Genomic DNA, 23,387 nt, shown 5'->3' on the forward strand with positions numbered 1-23,387 from the left:
TGTTTAAAATAGCTAGTATTTTTCTTTTACTGTGTATCTACATTATAGAAACTCTCACATTCTTTAAAGTACCGGTAAGTGTAATAGGTAATGATTGTGGATTGGAAAACAGCTATGATGTTCACCATCACTCCACCAGGAGGGCGTGGGGGGACTTGCACATGGTCCAAATCAAACCATCTCTGTGCCAAAATGGTACTTTCCACTTGTCAGATGTTTTACGCATAAGATGCTTTTGTAGACAATCAGCTCCAATAACAATACAATACAGTACTTTGTTTCCAGTAGTCTCCTAAAACCCTAAAACTGATTTATAAACTAATGAAAATATTTATTACAGGACCAGCTGAGGAGATATGTTGACATCAAACAGTCAGACCTCCCATCAGCAGTTGCAGCTAAAAAGACAAGAGAATTTAGGTGCCCTCCAAAAGAGCAGGTTAGTATTGCCAAAATTTGCCACTGGTTTGTATGTTACATGGTACATGTAATAAGTAAATGTTTGCTTAGCCATTTCAAAAATAGTCATAAGTATCAGGCATTCCTTGGAGGGTACTTAAGGTAGAAAGGGACATAAGTCTTTCAGGGAGGAGGGACTGTCAGAACCATAAATCTTAACTTAAATGTCCAGCTTGTCACCTTCAAAGTTTGTTTTACTGCATTCAGATCTTAGAGTAGTTAATGACAAGGATTTTAATATCAGCTTTATAGACATTCTTTGTTTCTAATCATACCAGAACTTTCAGGATTTGCTGCATTTTATGTGTGTAATGAAATCACATTTGAGTAAAGTAGAACTGAACATCTTGAGATTTAATATTTTATTATATAGATGATTTATTTGTTTTAATTATACTTTATAATAATTGTAGATGAATGCAATTCTTGGTTTTAAAAACCTTGAAGAAGAGGACAAGGAAAACTGCCCATGTGGAGAAGAACTAAGAGATCAACTGAATGCATTCCATGAAAAATTAATGTCACATGTTTCACTTAACGCACTACGAGATGCAGAAGAAGCTGAGGTAATCTTTAAAATAATATTTTATCTGGAATTAAAATAAAATTACTTCTCAATTCTTAAAAAAAGTTTGTTAGATGTAGTTTACTGTTTCAAAAAAAAAATTGCAATCCAACTGACACTGCAGATTTACCTTACAATTCCAAGTACATTTCTGGCCATTAAAATTGCAACACCAGGAAGGATAGCAAATAATGAAATGTTTTCAATGTAGTAGAAAAAATACACAATCAAATTTGCTGGTGACTTTGTAGTATTACAGTTTGCAAAACTTAGTACACAGAGCTGCAGCCTGTGGCAATAATGGCTCTGATCCAGCTGGGCATTGAGTCAGGTACATCAGCTGCTTCAGCTCCATACCAGGATTCTTGCATCAGAGAGGCTGGCGAGTGACAATATGTCCCTTTCTCGGTAATCGGTAACTTCTTGTTTTCAGTGCGTCAGAGATGTGAAGAACATATTGGCTGTGCAACAATCCAACACCTTCTGTATTGATGCAGGTCAAGACAGCAAGAGCAACATGTGGTGTTGCATTATCTTGTAGAAAGATAGCATCACACAAGTCTTGATGATATGGTACAGCCACTAACCATAAAGTGTCAAAAATGTCATGTCTGCTACCCAAATTGCCAGTTTGTGAATCATGGTTGACCATGTTTTGCATCCAGTTTCACCATATACCATCACATGATGTGCAGGGCCCTGTATGACAATGACAAATGCAATCTGGATACGTCTGTTGTGATGCTGGATGCTGAGCTAGCATGTGCCTGGAAAGATGATCTGGTGCCACTCCTGTTTCTGCTGGTCACATTAGGTGCTCTGCTCTTTGCTAACTATTTTCTGTTGCATGTTGAGAAGCCTCAACAATGGTCACAGTGCTGATAGTCTGTTGTGCTCTGTGTGTCATTGCACTATCTGTGTAGGTGCTAATCTTGCCGCAACAAACCTATTTTTCTGACGCAAGCTGTGTGATATGGCTGTTTCATCCTGCACGGCCAAGCAAAAAGCGTATCTGTACTGCTGTGTCCAGGTTGTATGTATATGTTGAAATCCTGCACAGTGTCGAGTATGGTCCTCCTGAACCCATTGATCCATATTCACGTGACAGTTACATGAGCAGCAATGTCAAGAAATGATTAACCGTGACCTCATCAGGCCACTATCCTGCCCCTGTCAAATTGTGACTTGTGCAGGCAGATGTTTCTCTTTATTATACAAGACATAAAATGAAATTCTTGCAAACACCAAACATTCAAATGAAATTTCTGAATGAGAAAGCCACTGTACAACTTTTCCTTATATACTGAATATAGATGGTGTCACTTCTTCCTCTTTCTGCTCAAGAGCTAATGATTTGTGTATCTAAGAATGTAGTACACTTCAAGACAATTTTACATGTATTTTATGCCATCTTTCTGGTGTTTGTGTTCCAATGGTCAGCAGTGTACAGTTATTCATGTGTTCTCAGTGACGACATTAACCCTTTCAGATCTGAATTTTTTTCTGGAGTGAGGAAAATTTTTGTTTATGTGTCATTGCCCTTAGGTGATTTTTTCATGATTTTAGTTGCAAGATTTATACAAAAATTTGTACCTGTTTTCAAAACATTCTTTGTACACTTGGCTTCATTTTATGGACTAAAATAACTAATTATGAAATAGTCTCTATTTAATAAATAGTGAAATGTTCATTCAATTATTAACACGCAAAATATCAATAATGGTATTTAGTTATACAGTTGGATATTGCAAACCAACCACATCCCGCTATTCTGGTGGTTATGAGCTGCCACATGCTGCTACATTGACTTGCTGATATTTTCATAGCAGTGTCCAACAGTTGGCAGCACTTGTGCATGATGAAAAGGCAGAACATCCACAAATGTGTATCTTAAGTCTCCATTGGGAAAAAAAAACTTCAGTTGCAGCTAAGACACAGTAAAAGTTAATGTACACAATTGTAACCAGAAGCTCTGAAAGAGTTAAACAACTTTTGGAATAGCTGTTGATGCGTTACATCTTTAGCCTTTTGTAACACAAGACACAATATTTAAACAATGTTGCACATTCACATAGCTTATCACACAAGGTATGTGGAAAAGATGAATAAAAACTTTTGATTTAATTGTTGAATGTGTATTTTGCTAAAGAAGCTTGTTTTGCAGTTCTGCTGTTTTGCATGAAATGGTCAGAATTTTAGTATATGAGGGAATTATGAAAGCAGTTGTCAATTTAGAAACTAAATATAAAGATAAAAAAACAGTATTATGAAAAGGGTAGATTGCTACTTACCGTAAAGATGATACCTTGAGTTGCAGACAGTCATGATGAAAAGACTGTTAGAAATAAGCTTCCAGACAAAGCCTTCTTCAGAAATGAAACACACACATACAATCTGTCATACCTCACACATACATGTTGTGGTGTGTTTGAGGTGTGCTTGCTTGTGTAAATGTGTGTGAGTGTTTCCTTTGTCTGAAGAAGGCTTAGGGTGAAAGCTTATTTGTAACAGTCTTTCCATCATGCCTGTCTACAACTCAATGTGTCACCTTTACAGTGAATAGTGATCTATCCTTTTCATAATACTGTTGATATTCCAACCTGGACTTTCCATTGTTTAATTTAATAATGAAAAAACCAGTAACAATATTATGAAAAGTGAAAAGAATAGTTGCTACTCACCATGTAGCAGAGATGATGAGTCCCAGATAGGCACAGCAAGGCCTTCATCAAGATAGACAACATACACACAAACAAACAAACATTCACACAGTCACATACATATGGCCACAGTCTGGCCTCAGCAGCCAAAGATTGTGGTCATGTGTGAGTGAGTTGCATCTGTGTGTGTGTGTGTGGGGGGGGGGGGGGGGGGGGGTTGTTCCAATCTGTGACTCAACATCTCTTCTATATGATGAGTAGCAACTATCGTTTTGATAATGTTATTAAAAACCAGTAAAACTCTTGATACATTGCCACATACATTGTTGGTCCATATGAGCCAGCTATTAACTTTTAACAGTAATATTTATTTCACTCAAACGGCCATGTAATGGACTCATTGTTGCTATCTGCCAATAACATGGCAAATATGGACAAGTTACCAGTTTTTTACAATGTAAGTATCAGGGGAATATATTACACAGCACCATTGTTATTTTTCCTTTAATATCATATCTTCATTTTCAAATTCTTGGAACTTATGTGTCAGTTTGCGCTAAACTTTCACCATTACAGATCAAACTTGCAACTTCCATTGCATTCAAACAGTTATACATTTTACGATGAACTCCTTTTATTTCACACAATTTGTTTATTATTAACTTCTAGGAAACAAATGAGAATACACACTACAAATCAGTGAAATGTAATTTATGATAACTAGTTCCAGCAGAAATAGTGCTTTTGATACATAACACTTCAATTTTGCCCCTTAAAATTTAAGGGATTGCAGAAATCCATCAGAATAGCAGCATCATGGTTCCTATTTTTGATTTTTTGTGTTGCTAATTATGCAATGTTCATCAAAAGTATAATACAAATGTCATTAAATTTATTTATCAGGAAAATGCAGTTGAAGTAGTGAAACCTGGTCCTATTAAGCGCCTGTACAACTTCATCAATGCGGTGAAAGAGATGGAGGAAGAACCTAAGGAAGCAGTAGAACCTGAAAAGAAAACACCTGAAGGTTAGTTGAAAATAAAGTTTTGTATTACTTACACAGAAACTTTAGTTTTTACTCGAGAGTGCAATATTTCATCATACACTACCGTTTGTGGGAATTGCAACACCAAGAAGGAAATGCATGAATTCAATTAATTTAATACCACAGGTTAGGTGCATGACAAGTAAATAATGATTACTTTTTCAAATCTGTGTATGTTCTTTGAGCCCTACTATTGAGTATGTCATGTGGCCACCTGCGTTGCAATTAGAGCTGCTGTACGCTGTGGCATTGAATCAATAACATTCTGAAAACATTCCATACAGTTTGTATCTGAGCCCACAAATCCATGAAACCAGTTACTGGAGGACTGTGATGCACCACATGCCGACCTACCATATCCCAGACATGTTCGATGGGGGACATACCTAGCAAATGTGCAGGCCAGGGAAGCAATGGTGCCCGTTGCTCTTCGAAGCAGGCCTGTACATTCCTCGCAATATGTGGCCGGGCATTGTCCTGTTAAATTGTGGCCTGTGGTGATGCCTGAAGCAGGGGGAGAACCTCGAGCTCTACAACCTCCGTTAGGTACTGGTTCCTGTTGAAAGTGCCCACAATAGGTACGAGGCAAGATTGGTTGTTGTAACCAGTGGCACCCCAAACCATCACCACCTGGTGTTTGTCCACTGTACTGCTCCACAATGCAGCCCTCCAGGTTGTACTCACCATGGTACTGCCTGACATTTGCGCGGCCATCACTGTAAGATACGTTGAAGCGAGACTCATCTGAAAGGATTACATATTGCCACTCAGCACCCTAGTGACGGTGTTCACATGCCCATTACAGTCAGAGGAACTTGTGGTTTCTGGACAGTGGAAGCTGACATAATGGCATGCGTGCAACCAGTCCACCCTGCGGCAGACGGCGATGAACTGCCGATGCAGGCAGGTTCACCCGTTTTGCAGTGTTCCAGTGATGAGCCAACACTGGATGACACTGTATGGTCCATAATGGCAGACAAGATTACAGTCATCCTGTGCAGTGGTCATGTTCCGTGGTCCAGTTCCTCTATCCATTGCTTCCACACATGCATCACTGTTGTGGAAGCATGTACTGCACAAGCCGAAGTGTCACAGTATGACAATCCCGTTTGCCAGAGACTGATCATTCTGCCCTGTTTGAACTTTCTGCCCCATTTGAACTTGCTCTCCTGCCGATATGGCTCCCTTTGATGTTGACAAGGCATACTGGCACTCATTGTATTGTTTCCACCTTGTGTGACAGCTCTGCACCAACTACACTAGGCGCAACCCCGACCCTGTCAGACCGACACGAGAGGGCTCTGCTCAGCCCACATGTACTGCATCTCACTGCATAACGTATCATGTATTGCTTGCACACCCATCACACCTTCCCCCAAGTGTGGCGCTGTTTGGGTAATTCTTTCTCAGTGTTGCACTTTTCACAAACGGCAGTGTATTTCTAATAGTGGAGGACCATCTTTGATTGACCATTATAAGTCAGCACGCACTATGCCTAGGGCTTTTTGCCTAATTACATGTATTTTGTTTTACATTATTTATGGTCAGCTGCCAATGACTACACCATCTATTGACTAAACCTGTGTCGTCTTAAAGTTTTTACTGTTTTATCTTAGTTCTTAGTGTTTTATCTATAAGGGGTGGAACTTTAATAGTGGTAACTATTTATTTACAGCTCATATAAAATAGATACATGTTTCAAAGTTTTACTGACCTTCAAAGTAGTCACCATCATTGTGTATAACCTGTTGCCAGCAATAGGGAAGTCGTAGGATACTCTTAGCAGTGCCAGTTGTGTTGGCAGTTCGAGTGGCACAATCTGTTGTCCAACAAATATGTAGCAGCTCTGAAGCAAATGCCGTGAAGTGTTTCCTTCAGTTTATAAACTGAGTTGAACTCATGAGGGCTTAAGTCAGGGGAGTGCAGTAGGTGGTGTAGCACTTAGCAGCTCCTTCAATCAAACAAATCAGTAACATGAAACTCTTGTCTCTGAAATCAGTAACATCTTGCACTGTACGTCCTTGAGCATTGTCCTGCAAAATGATGGTCAGGTCCTGCAGAAAGTGTCATCACTTCTGTCTCTGACTGTTCATTTTTGGAACACAACCTATGACCAGCTTAGAGACAGGCCCTGTCTTCCACCTTTAAGCTCTTAGGTCTTCTAATCTCATCTGGTGCAGTCCCAAACAATCAGTCTTTTCTTCTCACCTGTCATGTAAGTCTCACCTGACCTGGGGTTCTGGGCAGTCTTTTGCATAACTCTCCCAATTTCCTAAACCTTGTTAGTCCTTTTTCTTAATCCCTCTTTCTTCCCCTTCAACCCTTCCCCCAAAAGAAGGAGCCACTGGCTCTGAAAGCTTGCACTTTTCCATAACTTTTACATATGTTCTCTCCTGACACTGCTTTGTGAGTAGACTTTTTACATATACAGTTATGTTATATTTTCAAAATTGATTATTTTCATCGATATATTCACTTATAATCAGCCATATAGGCCTTACGAAAGAAGCATAATAATGAAAAGACAAAAAATTGAAATAAATGAAAAGCACCAGTTTGCTTTTGTTCTAGAATATTATTTTTATTGTGTTAACTGGTTTTCAGCTTACAAGGCCATCTTCAGACATTACTGAGTGTTGTCACCAGAGAAGTTACAATGTTTGCAAACAACATTGGAAGAGAAGTAACACATCTAGATTAAAGCAGAAACATACAGTAACATCTTAGACACTGTGGTGGTAATGCAATGAAAAAAAAAAAATTGAACAGTAAATAAATAACAATGAAGTAGACAGGAAAAACTTTTAACACAGAATAGGAACATCATGCCTACATAACCGTTTCTATTAATAAACAAAACTAATAAAATAAAATAAAATTAGTACTTGACAAGGCTACATCAGGAGGTATAAAACATGAAGAGTGATACACAAACAAATTAAAAGAAGAAAAATTATCAATGTAACTACAGAATACATAAGGAACTTATGCAACATCAGTAGGATAAACAGAAATAAATAAATGCAGGAAAATGGAGGTGTTTGAGGGAACATACAGTAATTGCATTTACAGTATGCATTAACTGTCTGACAGATCATATGACAACTATACAACTCAATATATGTAAATAAAATAGAAAGAAACTTCCACATGGGAAAAATATATTAAAAACAAAGATTCCAAGACTTACCAAGCGGGAAAGCGCCGGTAGATAGGCACAATAAATAAAACACACAAACAGAATTTCTAGCTTTTGCAACCGACAGTTGCTTTTTCAGGAAAGAGGGAAGGAGAGGGAAAGACAAAAGGATGTGGGTTTTATGGGAGAGGGTAAGGAGTCATTCCAATCCCGTGAGTGGAAAGACTTCCCTTAGGGGGAAAAAAGGACAGGTGTACACTCGCGCACACACACACACACACATATCCATCCGCACATACACAGACACAAGCAGGCATTTGTAAAGGCAAAGAGTTCGGGCAGAGATGTCAGTCGAGGCGGAAGTACAGAGGCAAAGAAGTTGTTGAAAGACAGGTGAGGTATGAGCGGCGGCAACTTGAAATTAGCGGAGGTTGAGGCCTGGTGGATATCAAGAAGAGAGGATATATTGAAGGGCAAGTTCCCATCTCCGGAGTTCGGATAGGTTGGTGTTGGTGGGAAGTATCCAGATAACCCGGACGGTGTAACACTGTGCCAAGATGTGCTGGCCGTGCACCAAGGCATGTTTAGCCACAGGGTGATCCTCATTACCAACAAACACTGTCTGCCTGTGTCCATTCATGCGAATGGACAGTTTGTTGCTGGTCATTCCCACATAGAAAGCATCACAGTGTAGGCAGGTCAGTTGGTAAATCACGTGGGTGCTTTCTCACGTGGCTCTTCCTTTGATCGTGTACACCTTCCGGGTTACAGGACTGGAGTAGGTGGTGGTGGGACAGGTTTTACACAGGTGGCGGTTACAAGGGTAGGAGCCAGAGGGTAGGGAAGGTGGTTTGGGGATTTCATAGGGATGAACCAAGAGGTTACGAAGGTTAGGTGGACGGCGGAAAGACACTCTTGGTGGAGTGGGGAGGATTTCATGAGGGATGGATCTCATTTTGGGGCAGGATTTTAGGAAGTCGTATCCCTGCTGTAGAGCCACATTCAGAGTCTGATCCAGTCCCAGGAAGTGCCCCACTTGTGACAGGATACTTCCCGGGACTGGATCAGACTCTGAATGTGGCTGTCCAGCAGGGATTTATTGTGCCTATCTACCGGCGCTTTCCCGCTTGGTAAGTCTTGGAATCTTTGTTTTTAATACAACTCAATATATGGATATGAGTGTCTGCTTGAGAGAGCCAGTAACTCCTCCAAGTTACCCAGCCCCCTCTGAATCATTCTCCTCATGTTGGCAGAAATATAGAGAGAAAGAATGAGGAAAAATTCTGACAGCTTTGAACAATATATCCAGCAATGTAGTGTTTTCATTGTGTTTGTCTTTGCTATCACTGTTAACAGTATAACATCTCAGTAAGAGTTCCAGTATTCTTTATTAGTAGACAAGGATGATGATAAACTATTCATCTGTTCTTCCTGGAACCTCAGCACAACCAGTCTGCTGCAACTAACAATTAGAAGACTGGAGAAATTGGTGGAGAAGAAAGATTTTTAGTTCTAAGTTGACAAATCTTGTTTTTGCCCCATTCCAGTATTCTTCTTTTGTTTATAACGTTTCTGGATGAAGGATGATGATAAACTATTCAAAATTACTAAGAATTACTGGACCTCAGAAGTGATTTTAAATTTCCTGAATATTCCTAAATGTATCACCGGTAATCGTGATCGATGAGGAGGAGACAAAGTTTGCCTGTTCTGATTTAACAGAGTGTAGTTGTTGTCCCAACTTGATTGTGCAATCCATCATTTGTGGGTCTGCAAGAGCATCATATAAAAAATGTTGGATGTGGTGAACCTGGAGAGAATCAGGTACTTCCCATTGTCTTAGGACCAACCATATCCTCACTCTGTGGGTGAACAGAGCCTGTTAAATATATATTGTTAGAAACAGCTGCATACTATATCATTGTCCATCCAGAAATTAAAAACTTTTTATTAAGTGTGTTTGATCATTTGAAGCCTTTTTGGATCCAGACAAAGGACAGCTTTCATATACATAAATGTGGCACATGTCATAGTTTTACAACAAGACAAAGAATGTACTTCAGGAAATTCCTGTGCCTATTTGTTTCAATTTGGTGTATTTATTTATGCATTGTGTATTTGTAGGATTCACCTTTCTGCTAAATTTGCTGTATGCAGGGTGGATATATAAACATTTCTGAAAGCACTGAAATAGATGAAGCATCATCAAAGTAAAAAGTATTTCATCTGCTCTAATTCCCAAAGCATCCTACAAACGCTACAGCAGATGTAGAGGGCAGAGAAAGCCTTCCAAAATACGGGAAATATTTTGCCTGTTACAACAGCAAAAGAAACATGTATTACTCAGCTGGGTACCAGAGCTTGACAGAATATGAGAAAATGAACAAGCAGATATAGAAACCAAGGAGACCTGCAGATTATATTTTATATTTTGGATAGGGGAGAAGCAAACTAAAGTGAGGAGCCTCCTCTATTTCATCTAGCAATGAGGCATGTGTCAAGAATACAGCCTGAGCTTAAATTATGTAACTCCAGTGAATTATAACAAGGTATGCAATAGAGCCTCTAGTACAGGCTATTCCAACATTGCTCCATACGATATGGGTGCTGCCCCTTAGCGTGTCCTTGGGCAGGCCCAGCTAATATATACTACTCACAAGGCAGGCCTACTGCATGTATTCTGTGCCTGATTGCCTGTGCGTCAGCTATAGGTCCATTGCAGGCAGGCACTTGGGCTGGAGTAGGCTCAAGTTATGATAAGGAAAACACTTCCAAGACATTACAGATCCTCCTCCAGCCTGAGCTAGATCTCCCACCCATAATGCTGGTTAAATGCCTCATTAGATTGCAGGTGTATTCGGTGCCTTGCGCTGTTTGAAAAGATGCAAAATTGTGATTCGTCAGGCAAGGTACTCAACTACAAATGTGCACTGCAAGCAGTTCCTTTTACCATTTTCTCTAAGAAACTGGTTGAGATGTACTTGCATTAACTGAGAGTAGGAACTGCTGTCGAGTTTGGCATCGATTGTCACTGACAGTATGTGGCACTCATTTTTGGTCCTGTCAGTTAGGTTCTTTATAGGATCACTGTTCTTATGCTGTGTTACAAGGCTGTGAGTGGACACCATTCCTCTTTGACATGTTGGACAGTGCACACTAATACATCAGCAAATTTGACAACTTCATTCACAGTATAGGCATGGGCACATCTGGACGCATTTCCTTTCTGGTATTCTGTCATACCTACTGTACTGATGCCATACTGCTGGCTGACACAACACCGCATTTATTTTGCTGTCAGTGAAGGCATATATGGCTGTCTGCTATCAGTTCCATGCAATCTACAGCACTCAACATTGACTAGTGTGCTCTTTTAAGAGAGTGACTAACATTTTGGCTAGTGAACCTATTTGACAAGCACTCATTAATATACTAAGTATGTTTGCTTATCAGTGCTACTTATGTAACTTTCTGGCATGGTTACATACTGCCAGAAAAAAAGACTCCCCCTAGCACCACATTATCTTTGCTTTTTCATGTGCTGAATTTGAAATCATTGTATTGTTGTTACCTGTGTGTATTTGTTGTTATTATTTTTTCAGAGATATTCCGCAAGGTACTTATCAAAACAATTGTCAGATGGGCAGAGGAGTCTCAGATTGAAACACCAAAACTGGTCCGAGAAATGTTTGGGTAGGTTTCCATTATTTTTTTGGAATAGTAATAATGTAAATATCACAGAGTGCTACCGCTATGATGTTCTCATGGCATTTTGAACTGTTACAGCTTATTGGTAAGACAGTATGACAGTATTGGAGAACTTATTCGGGCTCTACAAAAAACATACGTAATCAACAGCAAAACAAAGAATGATGTAGCTGCCATGTGGGTGGGACTGAGTCAGATTAGAGCATTGTTGCCTGTACAGATGTCACAAGAAGAGGAGGAATTAATGAGAGAGCGCTTATGGTACGTCATTACACAATTATCTATATCAGTTTATCCATACTTTTTGAATATGTGTGCAGCTTGCTTTTGTCAATTCAATCAGGATCACACTGAAATTGTTGCTGTTGTTTGGTACAGTGTATTGTATTTTGAATTTTATTTTTACAAGCCACAAGTACAACTTTGACAGAACTGTGACTGTATATAATCAATGTACCTGTAAATAACATGCTCTTTCTAGAACAGTCATTTCACATTTTCTTAGGAAATTTTACTGTATATGTTACAGAGCACTACCATTCATAAGTGTCTCCTAGAACTTTTCCATTATACTATAGGTCTGATTTTAGGTTAGTAGGAGTTACCAATCAAATCACTTAATTTCTACTAGTTATGTATGACCGCTAGGAAGCTGAGCAGATATTTTCACAGATGTACACTGTTTTCTCCATTTGTAAAGTCAAATTTGAATAATAGAAGTGATTTTTATTCCTGTCACCACATATTTTTAAATTTAATTTAATTTCAAATCTGAACTTTTATGCATATTTTATAAGGTTGTATATGTACTGGCAGAGACATTATTAATATGCTTTGTGGCCTAAACAATTGTCTACAAGAGTTCAGGCGGTATATCACGTATTACTCCATTGCATACTTTTGTAGTTATGTGCCGAAGCATTTTCATATCTGTCTAAAGAAACTTAACAAATTAATTAATATATATCAAATATTGTTGAAAAAAAAGTTGATATCACACGGAGTTCATTTACTTCAATAGTTCATGCAAGTCAACTATTACAGCTTATCTACTGACCACTGATACATATGCACCACTTGTCTCTCCTATGAGCCATCAATTGTCTTTCCTGAAGATGTTTTTGATTTAAACAATCAAGACTTCAGGATGGAATAATGACAATATTATGGAAAGGATAGGTTGTTACTCACCATATAGAGGAGATGTTTAGTTGCAGACAGCTACAACAAAACAACTGCCATACATTTAAGCTTTTGACCAAAAGGCCTTCTTCTAACATGGAAAACTCTCTCTCTCTCTCTCTCTCTCTCTCACACACATACACACACACACACACACACACACACACACACACACACACACACACATATTCACACAAGCACATCTCATATGCATGTGACCTCTGTCACTGGTTTCAGGGGCAGACTGTCCATGACTGCACCTGATACGAAAAGCAGTCAGAAGGTGATGGGGATAAGAAGAAGGCTAGAGTGGTGATTGGGAAGAATAGCAGAGTAGGGGCTGGGGATGGTGTAGTTCTGCTTGTGGGAGAATGGAAGGACTCAGTGGGTCATGGTAGAGTTGCTAGGTCCTGTTGAGAGGTTTGAGGGGAAGGGGGAAAGGGAAGTGGGGAAGAAGAGGAGTAGACTATGGTAAAAAGATCAGTGAGTGAATTGGTGAAATAGAAGGCTGTGTAGTGGTAGAATGAGAGCAGGAAAGTGAGTAGGTGGGAGAAGGATAGGCACTAGCAAAGGTTGAGGTCATGAGGGTTATGGGAACATAGAATGTATTGCATCGAGGGGTCCCACTTGTGCAACTCAGAAAAGATGGTGTTGGTAGGAAGAATCTAGCTGGTACAGACTGTGAAGCAGTCATTGAAATGAAGCTTGTTGTGTTGGGCAACATGTTTAGCAACTGGGTGCAGGTGTCTCTTGGCCACAGTTTGTCAGTGGCCATTCAAGCAGATAGACAGCTTGTTGGTTGTCATCCCCATGTAGAAAGCAGCACAGTGATTGCAGCTTAATTTGTAGATCACATGACTAAGCTGCATCCATTGTGCTGTTCTCTACATAGACAATAATCTCTCTGACCATGTGAATGGCTGCCGAATAACTGTGGTCAAGAGGCAGCTGAGTAACTGAATATGCTGTCCAACACAACACGCTTCAGTTCAATGACTGCTTCACAGCCTGCACCACCAAGACCCTGCAGGCTATTGCAAGCAGTACTACACCTGCCCCCACCTCTACCATGCCATCCTTCCAGTGTCATCCTTAACTCTACCACACACAGATTATTTCTTGCATGATGTAGCTGCTGTGCGCAGTCCAGCCTTGGTGCCCATAGAAAGTGGTCGTGTGTGTATGAGCTGTGCTTGTGTGAATGTGTTTGTGTTTTCTACTGTAGAAGAAGGCCTTTTGGCTGAAAGCTTAAATGTATAGCAACATTTTTGTTGTGCCTGTCTGTAACTCAGTGTCTCCTCTGTATGGTGAGTAGCAATCTATTCTTTTCACAATAGTGTGTTTATGGTTAGTTTTTGTGGTATGTGGGTAGAGACAACCTAAACAAAAAGTGCTTTATTCCATGCAATGTCATATGTGACTGTGAAAAATGTAATGTTAGTCATCATGACAAATAAAGTATTTGCTGATGGTGCTGAGACAGCAAACAGCCACAAATTTATTTTAAGTTAGTTTATTCTAAAGGTACCGTTACCAGTTTCAAATCGTTACAGTTCATCACCTGATGAGTTTCGTGCTTTCATTAGAACACGTGGTGCGATTTTTTATTGATTAGTTGTCATGACATGTCGGTTTGTAGTGTTTGTTTTCATAGTTTTCATCTGACAGATGATGGTTGTAGTTTAGACACTGTATCTATCAAAACATGTGGTGCATCTTAGAAATCTATTCTCTGATAAATCTAAAATGCTCAGTGATACAAATTTATGTGTGCAATGATCAGAATGTTGCAGAAACTACGAACATCATCTGTTGGATGAAAACTATAAAAACAAGTACTCCAAACCAACATTTCATGACAACTAATCATAAAAAAACGTACCACATGTTCTAATGAAAGCATGAAAGCCATCTGATGATGAATTGTAATGATTCAAAATGTCTGTTAGCTCAGTGCCTTGCTTAAAACACCCTGTGAATTTCCATTTTTTGGACTGACTTTATGTACATATAACAAAAATAAGCTAAGTATACTGATAACTTTATCAGAGTCAGTACAGGCAGACAATATTGCACCCATTTTAGACCAGTTATGAATTTCTCAGTTCATTTCTTCCCATGACTTCTATAAACCTATTGCCACTGTGGGGTAGCCACAATTTCATATGCTTATGTCCTATATACTGCTGTCATTTGCAAACATTTCTTATACAATAAAAGCTATAACCATCTCAGCTTTGTATCTGTCACATTCAAGTTAGTGGTTCCCTTTCATCAGTTTTGTTTATTGTTTCCATCCTGAAATTTTCATTATCAGACAGTTAAAAATATCCTCAGAAACCGTGCAAAAAGGCACACAATGGTTCTTAACAGGGAGAATGGTTATAAACTTACATTTTATATTCTATTGGTAGGAGGTAACAGCCCTTTGCCACATAAATTATATGGTTCTTAACAGAGAGAACGGTTATAAACTTACATTTTATATCCTGTTGGTAGGAGGTAACAACACTTTGCTACAGAAGTTATATTGTCGGAAAAAAACATTGTAACTGAACTAGTTCTGCAAAGTTCGCAGAAGAGCTTCTGTGAAGTTTGGAAGGTAGGCGACGAGGTACTGGCAGAATTGAGGCTGTGAGGACAGGTCATGAGTCGTGCTTCGGTAGCTCAGTCAGTAGTGTACTTGCCTGCAAAAGGCAAAGGTCCAGAGTTTGAGTTTCAGTCTGGCACACAGTTTTAATATGCCAGGAAGTTTCATATCAGTGCACACTCTGCTACAGAGTGAAAATCTCATTCTGAAAACCATTGTACTCAGTCGAATTTATGGTGTGTATTTGTAATAAATTACAGAAAGGAAATATTCAGTCGAGAAAACTCATAAATTAATGAGACGCAATTACTGGCTGGTACTTTCTTCAGTAGACAAAATGTGTAGTGCTACCAATAGACACATATAAAAGTAAGGGACACACTTGCTAACTTTCAGAAATAATAGTGCCTTTAACGGGTAGAAGACAGGGACAGGCTGAGGAAGGTTAAAAATCAATGGTGGTCAATCAAACCCTAGGACGAGAATAGTGAATTGTGTTTTATTCATCTCATGACGTACATTTGCAATCCATTTGGTTTATGTGCAGGAGACATGTCAAAAATTACAATAATTTTTAGATTAATAAATAATAGCACTATAATAAATAACGACACTATAAGGATAACACATTGTACCCAGCACAAATTTCCAGTTTGTCCCACATGAATTCATCCACTGAGTAATAACACTTCAGTGTCAGTACCTCATATAGCTTTCTTTTAAGTGAACCTAAATTCATCTGCATCAACTTGTTCCCTTTTAATTTATTACAAATTTTCATTCCCATGTATTGAGGTCCCTGGGCATACAGTCTGAGGTGGTGGGTGGGGAGCATAAAATTTTCTTTGTTTCTGGTATCATGTGAATGGACAAAATGGTTTCCCTCAAATAATTCATGTCTGGTGTACAAATACATAATAATCTCTTATACATATAAGGATGGCAGAGTTAATATTTTAAGTTTTCTAAATAATGGTTTACATGGTTCTTTGTGATTTGCAGTGCATATATTTTGTATGATTTTTATGTTTATTTTTAGTATCTGCACTATGTTTGTCAAGTTACCCCAAAAAACAATACAATACCTAATAATGGATTCGAAGTAGGTTGTATATCGTACTTTACGTGTGTCCATGTCAGTTGCAGTTGACAATATTTGCATTCCAAATGCAAAGCTGCTCAGTTTGTTTGCCAAGTATTCAATGTGTGCCTGCCACCTCAAATTTTTATCAACATTTAAACCTAAGAATTTGACTGAGTCAACTTCTTCTATACCTTGATTGTTGTGTACAATATTAATCTGCTCACATTTTGACTGTTTGGTTCTGAACTGCATCACGTGAGTCTTAGATATGTTTAGATTCCTGTTGTTATTGTTGTTGTGGCCTTCAGTCCTGAGACTGGTTTGATGCAGCTCTCCATGTTACTCTATTCTGTGCAAGCTTCTTCATCTGCCAGTGCTTATTGCAATCTACATCCTTCTGAATCTGCTTAATGTATTCATCTCTTGGTCCCCCTTTATGATTTTTACCCTCCACGCTGCCCTCCAATGCTAAATTTGTGATCCCTTGATGCCTCTGAACATGCCCTACCAACCAGTCCCGTCTTCTTGTCAAGTTGTGCCACAAACTTCTCTTCTCCCCAATCCTATTCAATACTTCCTCATTAGTTATGTGATCTACCCATCTAATCTTCAGCATTCTTCTGTAGCACCACATTTCGAAAGCCTCTATTCTCTTCCTGTCCAAACTATTTATCGTACATGTTTCACTTCCATTCATGGCTACACTCCATACAAATACTTCCAGAAATGACTTCCTGACACTTAAATCTATACTCCATGTTAAGAAATTTCTCTTCTTCAGAAACGCTTTCCTTGCCATTGCCAGTCTAAATTTTATATCCTCTCTACTTCGACCATCATCAGTTATTTTGCTCCCCAAATAGCAAAACTCCTTTACTACTTTAAGTGTCTCATTTCCTAATCTAATTCCCTCAGCATCACCCGACTTAATTCGACTACATTCCATTATCCTCGTTTTACTTTTGTTGATGTTCATCTTATATCCTCCTTTCAAGACATTGTCCATTTCGTTCAATAGCTCTTCCAAGTCCTTTGCTGTCTCTGACAGAATTACAATGTCATCAGCGAACCTCAATGTTTTTATTTCTTCTCCATGGATTTTAATACCTACTCTGAATTTTTCTTTTGTTTCCTTTACTGCTTGCTCAATATACAGATTCAATAACATCGGGAAGAGGCTACAACCCTGTCTCACTCCCTTCCCAACCACTGCTTCCCTTTCATGCCCCTCGACTCTTATAACTGCCATCTGGTTTCTGTACAAATTGTAAATAGCCTTTCGCTCCCTGTATCTTACCCCTGCCGCCTTTAGAATTTGAAAGAGAGTATTCCAGTCAACATTGTCAAAAGCTTTCTCTAAGTCTACAAATGCTAGAAACGTAGGTTTGCCTTTCCTTAATCTTTCTTCTAAGATAAGGCATAAGGTCAGTATTGCGTCACGTGTTCCAACATTTCTACGGAATCCAAACTGATCTTCCCTGAGGTCGACTTCTACCAGTTTTTGCATTCGCCTATAAAGAATTTGCGTTAGTATTTTGCACCTGTTACTTATTAAACTGATAGTTCAGTAATTTTCACACCTGTCAACACCTGCTTTATTTGGGATTGGAATAATTATATTCTTCTTGAAGTCTTGAAGCCTGTCTCATATATCTTGCTCACCAGATGGTAGAGTTTTGTCAGGACTGGCTCTCCCAAGGCCGTCAGTCGTTCTAATGGAATGTTGTCTACTCCCAGGGCCTTGTTTCGACTCAGGTCTTTCAGTGCTCTGACAAACTCTTCACACAGTATCGTATCTCCCATTTCATCTTCATCTAGATCCTCTTCCATTTCCATAATATTGTCCCTAAGTACATTGCCCTAGTATAGACCCTCTATATACTCCTTCCACCTTTATGCTTTCCCTTCTTTGCTTAGAACTGGATTTCCATCTAAGCTCTTGATATTCATACTAGTGGTTCTCTTTTCTCCAAAAGTCTCTTTAAATTTCCTGTAGGCAGTATCTATCTTACCCTAGTGAGATAAGCCTCTACATCCTTACATTTGTCCTCTAGCCATCCCTGCTTAGCAGTTTTGCACTTCTTGTCAATCTCATTTTTGAGACGTTTGTATTCCTTTCTGCCTGCTTCATTTGCTGCATTTTTATATTTTCTCCTTTCATCAATTAAATTCAATATTTCTTCTGTTACCCAAGGATTTCTACCACCCCTCGTCTTTTTACCTACTTGATCATCTGCTGCCTTCACTACTTCATCCCTCAGAGCTACCCATTCTTCTTCTACTGTATTTCTTTCCCCCATTCCTGTCAATTGTTCTCTTATGCTCTCCCTGAAACTCTGTACAACCTCTGGTTCTTTCAGTTTATCCAGGTCCCATCTCCTTAAATTCCCACCTTTTCGCAGTTTCTTCAGTTTTAATCTACCGTTCATAACCAATAGATTGTGGTCAGAGTCCACATCTGCCCCTGGAAATGTCTTAAAATTTAAAACCTGGTTCTTAAATCTCTGACTTACCATTATATAATCTATCTGATACCTTTCAGTATCTCCAGGGTTCTTCCATGTATACAACCTACTTTCATGATTCTTGAACCAAGTATTAGCTATGATTAATTTATGCTCTGTGCAAAATTCTACCAGACGGCTTCCTTTTTCATTTCTTACCCCCAATCCATATTCACCTACTATATTTTCTTCTCTCCCTTTTCCTACTCTCGAATTCTAGTCACCAATGACTATTAAATTTTCATCTCCCTTCACTACCTGAATAATTTCTTTTATCTCATCATACATTTCATCAATTTTTTTATCATCTGCAGAGCTAGTTGGCATATAAACTTGTACTACTTTAGTAGGTGTCGGCTTTGTGTCTATTTTGGCCACAATAATACGTTCACTATGCTGTTTGTAGTAGCTTACCCGCACTCCTATTTTTTTATTCATTATTAAACCGACTCCTGCATTACCCCTATTTGATTTTGTATTTATAACCCTGTATTCATCTGACCAAAAGTCTTGTTCCTCCTGCCACCGAACTTCACTAATTCCCACTACATCAGATTCCTGTAGTGAAGATGAAGTTGAAGAGGAAGGCATCATAGAGAATAGATCAGAAATGGTACATTGGTAAACACGCTGCAAGCTTCAGTCCAGAGATGATGACAATAGAGTTAAAAGCAAAAGTAGATTAAGGGGAAGAGAGATGAATAGTACACTCAAGCATGGCTTATGGGACTGGAGTGCATGCTACAACACACTGGCTATTTGAATTCTCCAATGTGATTCTAGTTTCCTTGAGCTCTGGATATGGGAACTTGCCCTCCTACACATGCTCATATCCCGACACCCTCCTGGACTACCAGCTACATTAACACATCTACCCTTTCTGTTCATCCAATGAATCTGTTTTCTTTATTTTTGAAAATATTATTAGAGGTATCAGTGATCCAATTATAATCTATGAAAATAATTATAACAGTGTAGATCACAAGGCACATTTATTCAAAGGTGACTGGTTTTGATCATTACATGATTATCTTCAGACCTAGCCATTTTGATGCACAATGGCTCTGCATGGAGTAGGAATGCTGAATGATGGTCATTCAGCAGTTCCTGCTTCATACACACCCATTGTCCATGAAACTGGCTAGGTCTAAAGATGATCATGCAATGTTCAAAACCACTCACCTTTGAATAAATATGCCTTGTGATCTACACTGTTATAATTATTTTCAAAATCTGTTTGCTGCCCTAATTCTAAACTGAATTATTCATCTTTCTTCCCTCTGCTCTATATTTACTACTCACTCTGTCCTTACTGTCTCTGTACCAAAGCTGACAGTGCTCACCAATGTATCATCTCTGTTGCACTGTCTCTCTGACACCCCCCTCCCCCCACCTCCTCCATCTCTGACTGTTCTTCACTGCATGTGGGCTCTGAGTGACATGGCCTCCCTTTTTAACCTTCCCCAGCTGTAAAAGTTCTGTGTCTGCTACACTCGTACTCTTCACTTAACAGGCATTAGTCAGTGAGTCACACATTCTGGAACATTAAGTACACTCCTTTCTTTGGCATAGAGACCATTGTCGAGTGGTGTCAGTATTATTTGAGGACATATCGAGTGAGCATGCTAGTAGGTCAGCGAGTGGAGCTAGAAGTGTTGGTCAGATCATAGAAATAGAGGTTGGTTGCAGTAGAAGCTAAAGACGGTGTTGAGAGGAAGATCTGTATTAAGAAGTCTAGTAGCTATTAATTAATATTTACATATATCAAAATTAAGTGGAAGGAATGTATGTTAGCTTTTCTGTTGTGAGTAGAACTGAAGTTATTAGCTATAATTTAAGTGAGTTAATGGTGAGTAGGAGATTGTAGTAAAAGTTTAAACTGGTGTTGATGAAGGAATCGATATTAGTTAAATAGTGACTTCTCTGCAATGACTACGAATACACATTGTTGTGAGCTAGTAAACTAGGTTTACATACTGTAGGTCCATGTTGACAATTCGTGCGGTGGCTGTTAGGAACAACAAAGGTGTGCTTTGACTTCGCATTAGGACTGCCAAGGGGAGAGCAGCAGTAAGGCTAAGGCAGTGTCGGCTGCTTGCCACAGTCCTTGCACTGTTACGCATAGCAATGTACACAGTAACATTGGCAGCACTCAGGGATAAATCAATATCTTTCAACTAGAGCAGATTTTCTCCACCTGTAGAAGCACCATGAAAAATCATCAAGTGGACAAACAATACATTGTGTTGCCTTATATAACAGATCCTGATTGTTTGTAATTACCAAGCTGATGGTGTATCTGTCTCTCCTCCCTGATGAAGGAACTATTAATTCACAAAGCTAGTTAGTGTGTTTATTTACTTTTGTGTGTACCTATTGGCATTACTACACATTTTGCCTTTTGACAATAAGTACTGCCCACCTTTTCTGTCTAATAATATATAAATTGTTTAATGCCAGGTAGGCACCTAATGAAGGCAGCGAACTGCTCTGTATTGAATTATTTGACAAAGAAAAAACTGAATTAGAAAATAACTGTATTTTAATGAATTGTTTTAGATAATTTATACAATATGGGATAGAAATAAGTTCCATATTTAATAAATGACTAACTTTAACTTTTCAGGAAACTTGTGAACAACCACACGTTTTTCCAGCATCCAGATTTGATTAGAATCTTGCGTGTTCATGAAAATGTGATGGCTGTTATGATGAACACATTGGGCCGTAGGGCCCAAGCGCAGTCAGACACTCAGACACAGGCTCAAGCAACTGGCCAAGAGGGCGAGGTTTCTGCAAAAGAGAAGGTTAACAATCCATATTTATTTAAGAATTTTATCCTTACCAAAATCTGCAAGACAGTGAATAGGCATACCACATTCCCATTATTCATCTCCCCATCCCTACCCCAATCCTTCCTTCAAGTGTCACTCATATAAATTGCCTAAAATTATTGCTTCATTGCTTGATGCGATGTCTATGGTGAACAAAATCTTCTCTTAGCATATATGTATAGTAGCATCACAATAGAGCTGCATGATTATGTGTTGCTTTTGATTGGAGAAATTTTTTTGTTTTTGAACAGAATTTATATCATTGTTATGACTGAAACTTCAACAAAAGAGTTTCTTGGAACATGCCTATTTCATCATTCAACACTTAGGTGTAGTGTAGCACCCATTGAGGAAGGTCTAATTTTTATGCTGACACACAAATCAGTTGCATAATTTACAAACAGTATAAGGGTAGCTGGTGATGATAACATGTTATAAATAATAAAGTTTGATAAGGGAAGTTCTTGATGGAATATGCTGTAAATAATTTTGAGGAGTGTAGGTAACAACTCAAAAAATAGTTGCAGTGCTGAGTTGTCAACTGGCACATTAACAAGACAAGACGTGTGTGTGTGTGTTTGTGTGTGTGTGCAACCATTCTGTGCTGACCCTGCTGGGGGCCGGGTGCTGCACAATTGTAGCCAGCCAGGACAATGTAACCCTACAGGTGTGTGTGTGTGTGTGTGTGTGTGTGTGTGTGTGTGTGTGTGTGTGTGGGCGCGCGCGCGCGTGAGTGTGCACATGCATGTGCGCATGCATATATTAATTGTAGCAGCAGTTTTATTCAATAGTGAATCATTTTTACAAAGATATTGGACATGTTATGCTATTACAGTTTAATAACAAAGGAGTGGGGGGGGGGGGCAGTATAATACCTATAAACATGCATGTATACATCTGTTGGCATAGTTTGACAAAGATGGGACTGGTAATTGGCCGTGGCCTTGTAATAGGAAACATCCTGGAACTTGGCTGAAGTAATTGAGGGAAATCATGGAAAACTTAAATCAGATTGGAAACTGAAACCTCCATTATCCAGAATATAAGACCAGTCTGTTTAAAATAGTGCAACCTCCTTTCTTTTACCCTTTGTGTATAGTATTGTTTTGTAGTGAAATTATTTAACAATGTAAAAAGCCAATACTATGTTGTTCATTCATTTGTCAGTAGCAATCACCGCACACACTATATGCAAACTATTTCATAGTATAACACTATACACACTATGAACTGTTATAAGAACCATGGCAAAAGTGTTTAGTTTCCATTGTATGTACGTCACCTTCCCATTTACTTGCTGAAAATCTGTGTCAGCATCACTCTGTAATGAGTGATATGAACTCAGAGCAAGCTGATAACTTAGAAATGTTCAGCAAAAAGCAACGTTAACAAATTAAATTGCAATGTGAATGTAAAATGACTTGATCAAAATCATTACAATTTATCATGTAAAAAATATCCATTAAACACAAAATTAATTAACTAACTAACTTGCACAGCTTTTGGAGTAAGTTGTTTGTATGTGTGCTGTATCTCTATAGAAGGATTCATCTGAAAGTTAGCAAAGCTCTGTGTCTTGTTTATGCGGCATTGATGACTTAGCCCTTCAACTGTTTG

The 23,387-nt window shown here is 38.8% G+C and overlaps 1 protein-coding gene across 9 annotated transcripts in view; it reads left to right on the forward strand.

Moving 5' to 3' along the window:
* Positions 1 to 23,387, forward strand: part of LOC126335019 (ryanodine receptor) — a 691,249-nt gene that overhangs the window by 417,159 nt on the left and 250,703 nt on the right. For all 9 annotated transcript variants that reach the window (XM_049997852.1, XM_049997851.1, XM_049997850.1 and 6 more), the window contains 6 exons: positions 341 to 439; positions 873 to 1,025; positions 4,588 to 4,711; positions 11,471 to 11,561; positions 11,655 to 11,837; positions 21,563 to 21,743. In XM_049997852.1, the coding sequence (XP_049853809.1) occupies positions 341 to 439; positions 873 to 1,025; positions 4,588 to 4,711; positions 11,471 to 11,561; positions 11,655 to 11,837; positions 21,563 to 21,743 (831 nt within the window). The remainder of the gene's footprint in view (positions 1 to 340; positions 440 to 872; positions 1,026 to 4,587; positions 4,712 to 11,470; positions 11,562 to 11,654; positions 11,838 to 21,562; positions 21,744 to 23,387) is intronic.

Source organism: Schistocerca gregaria, chromosome 2, assembly GCF_023897955.1.
Source record: "Schistocerca gregaria isolate iqSchGreg1 chromosome 2, iqSchGreg1.2, whole genome shotgun sequence".
NCBI classification, from domain to species: Eukaryota; Metazoa; Arthropoda; class Insecta; order Orthoptera; family Acrididae; genus Schistocerca; species Schistocerca gregaria.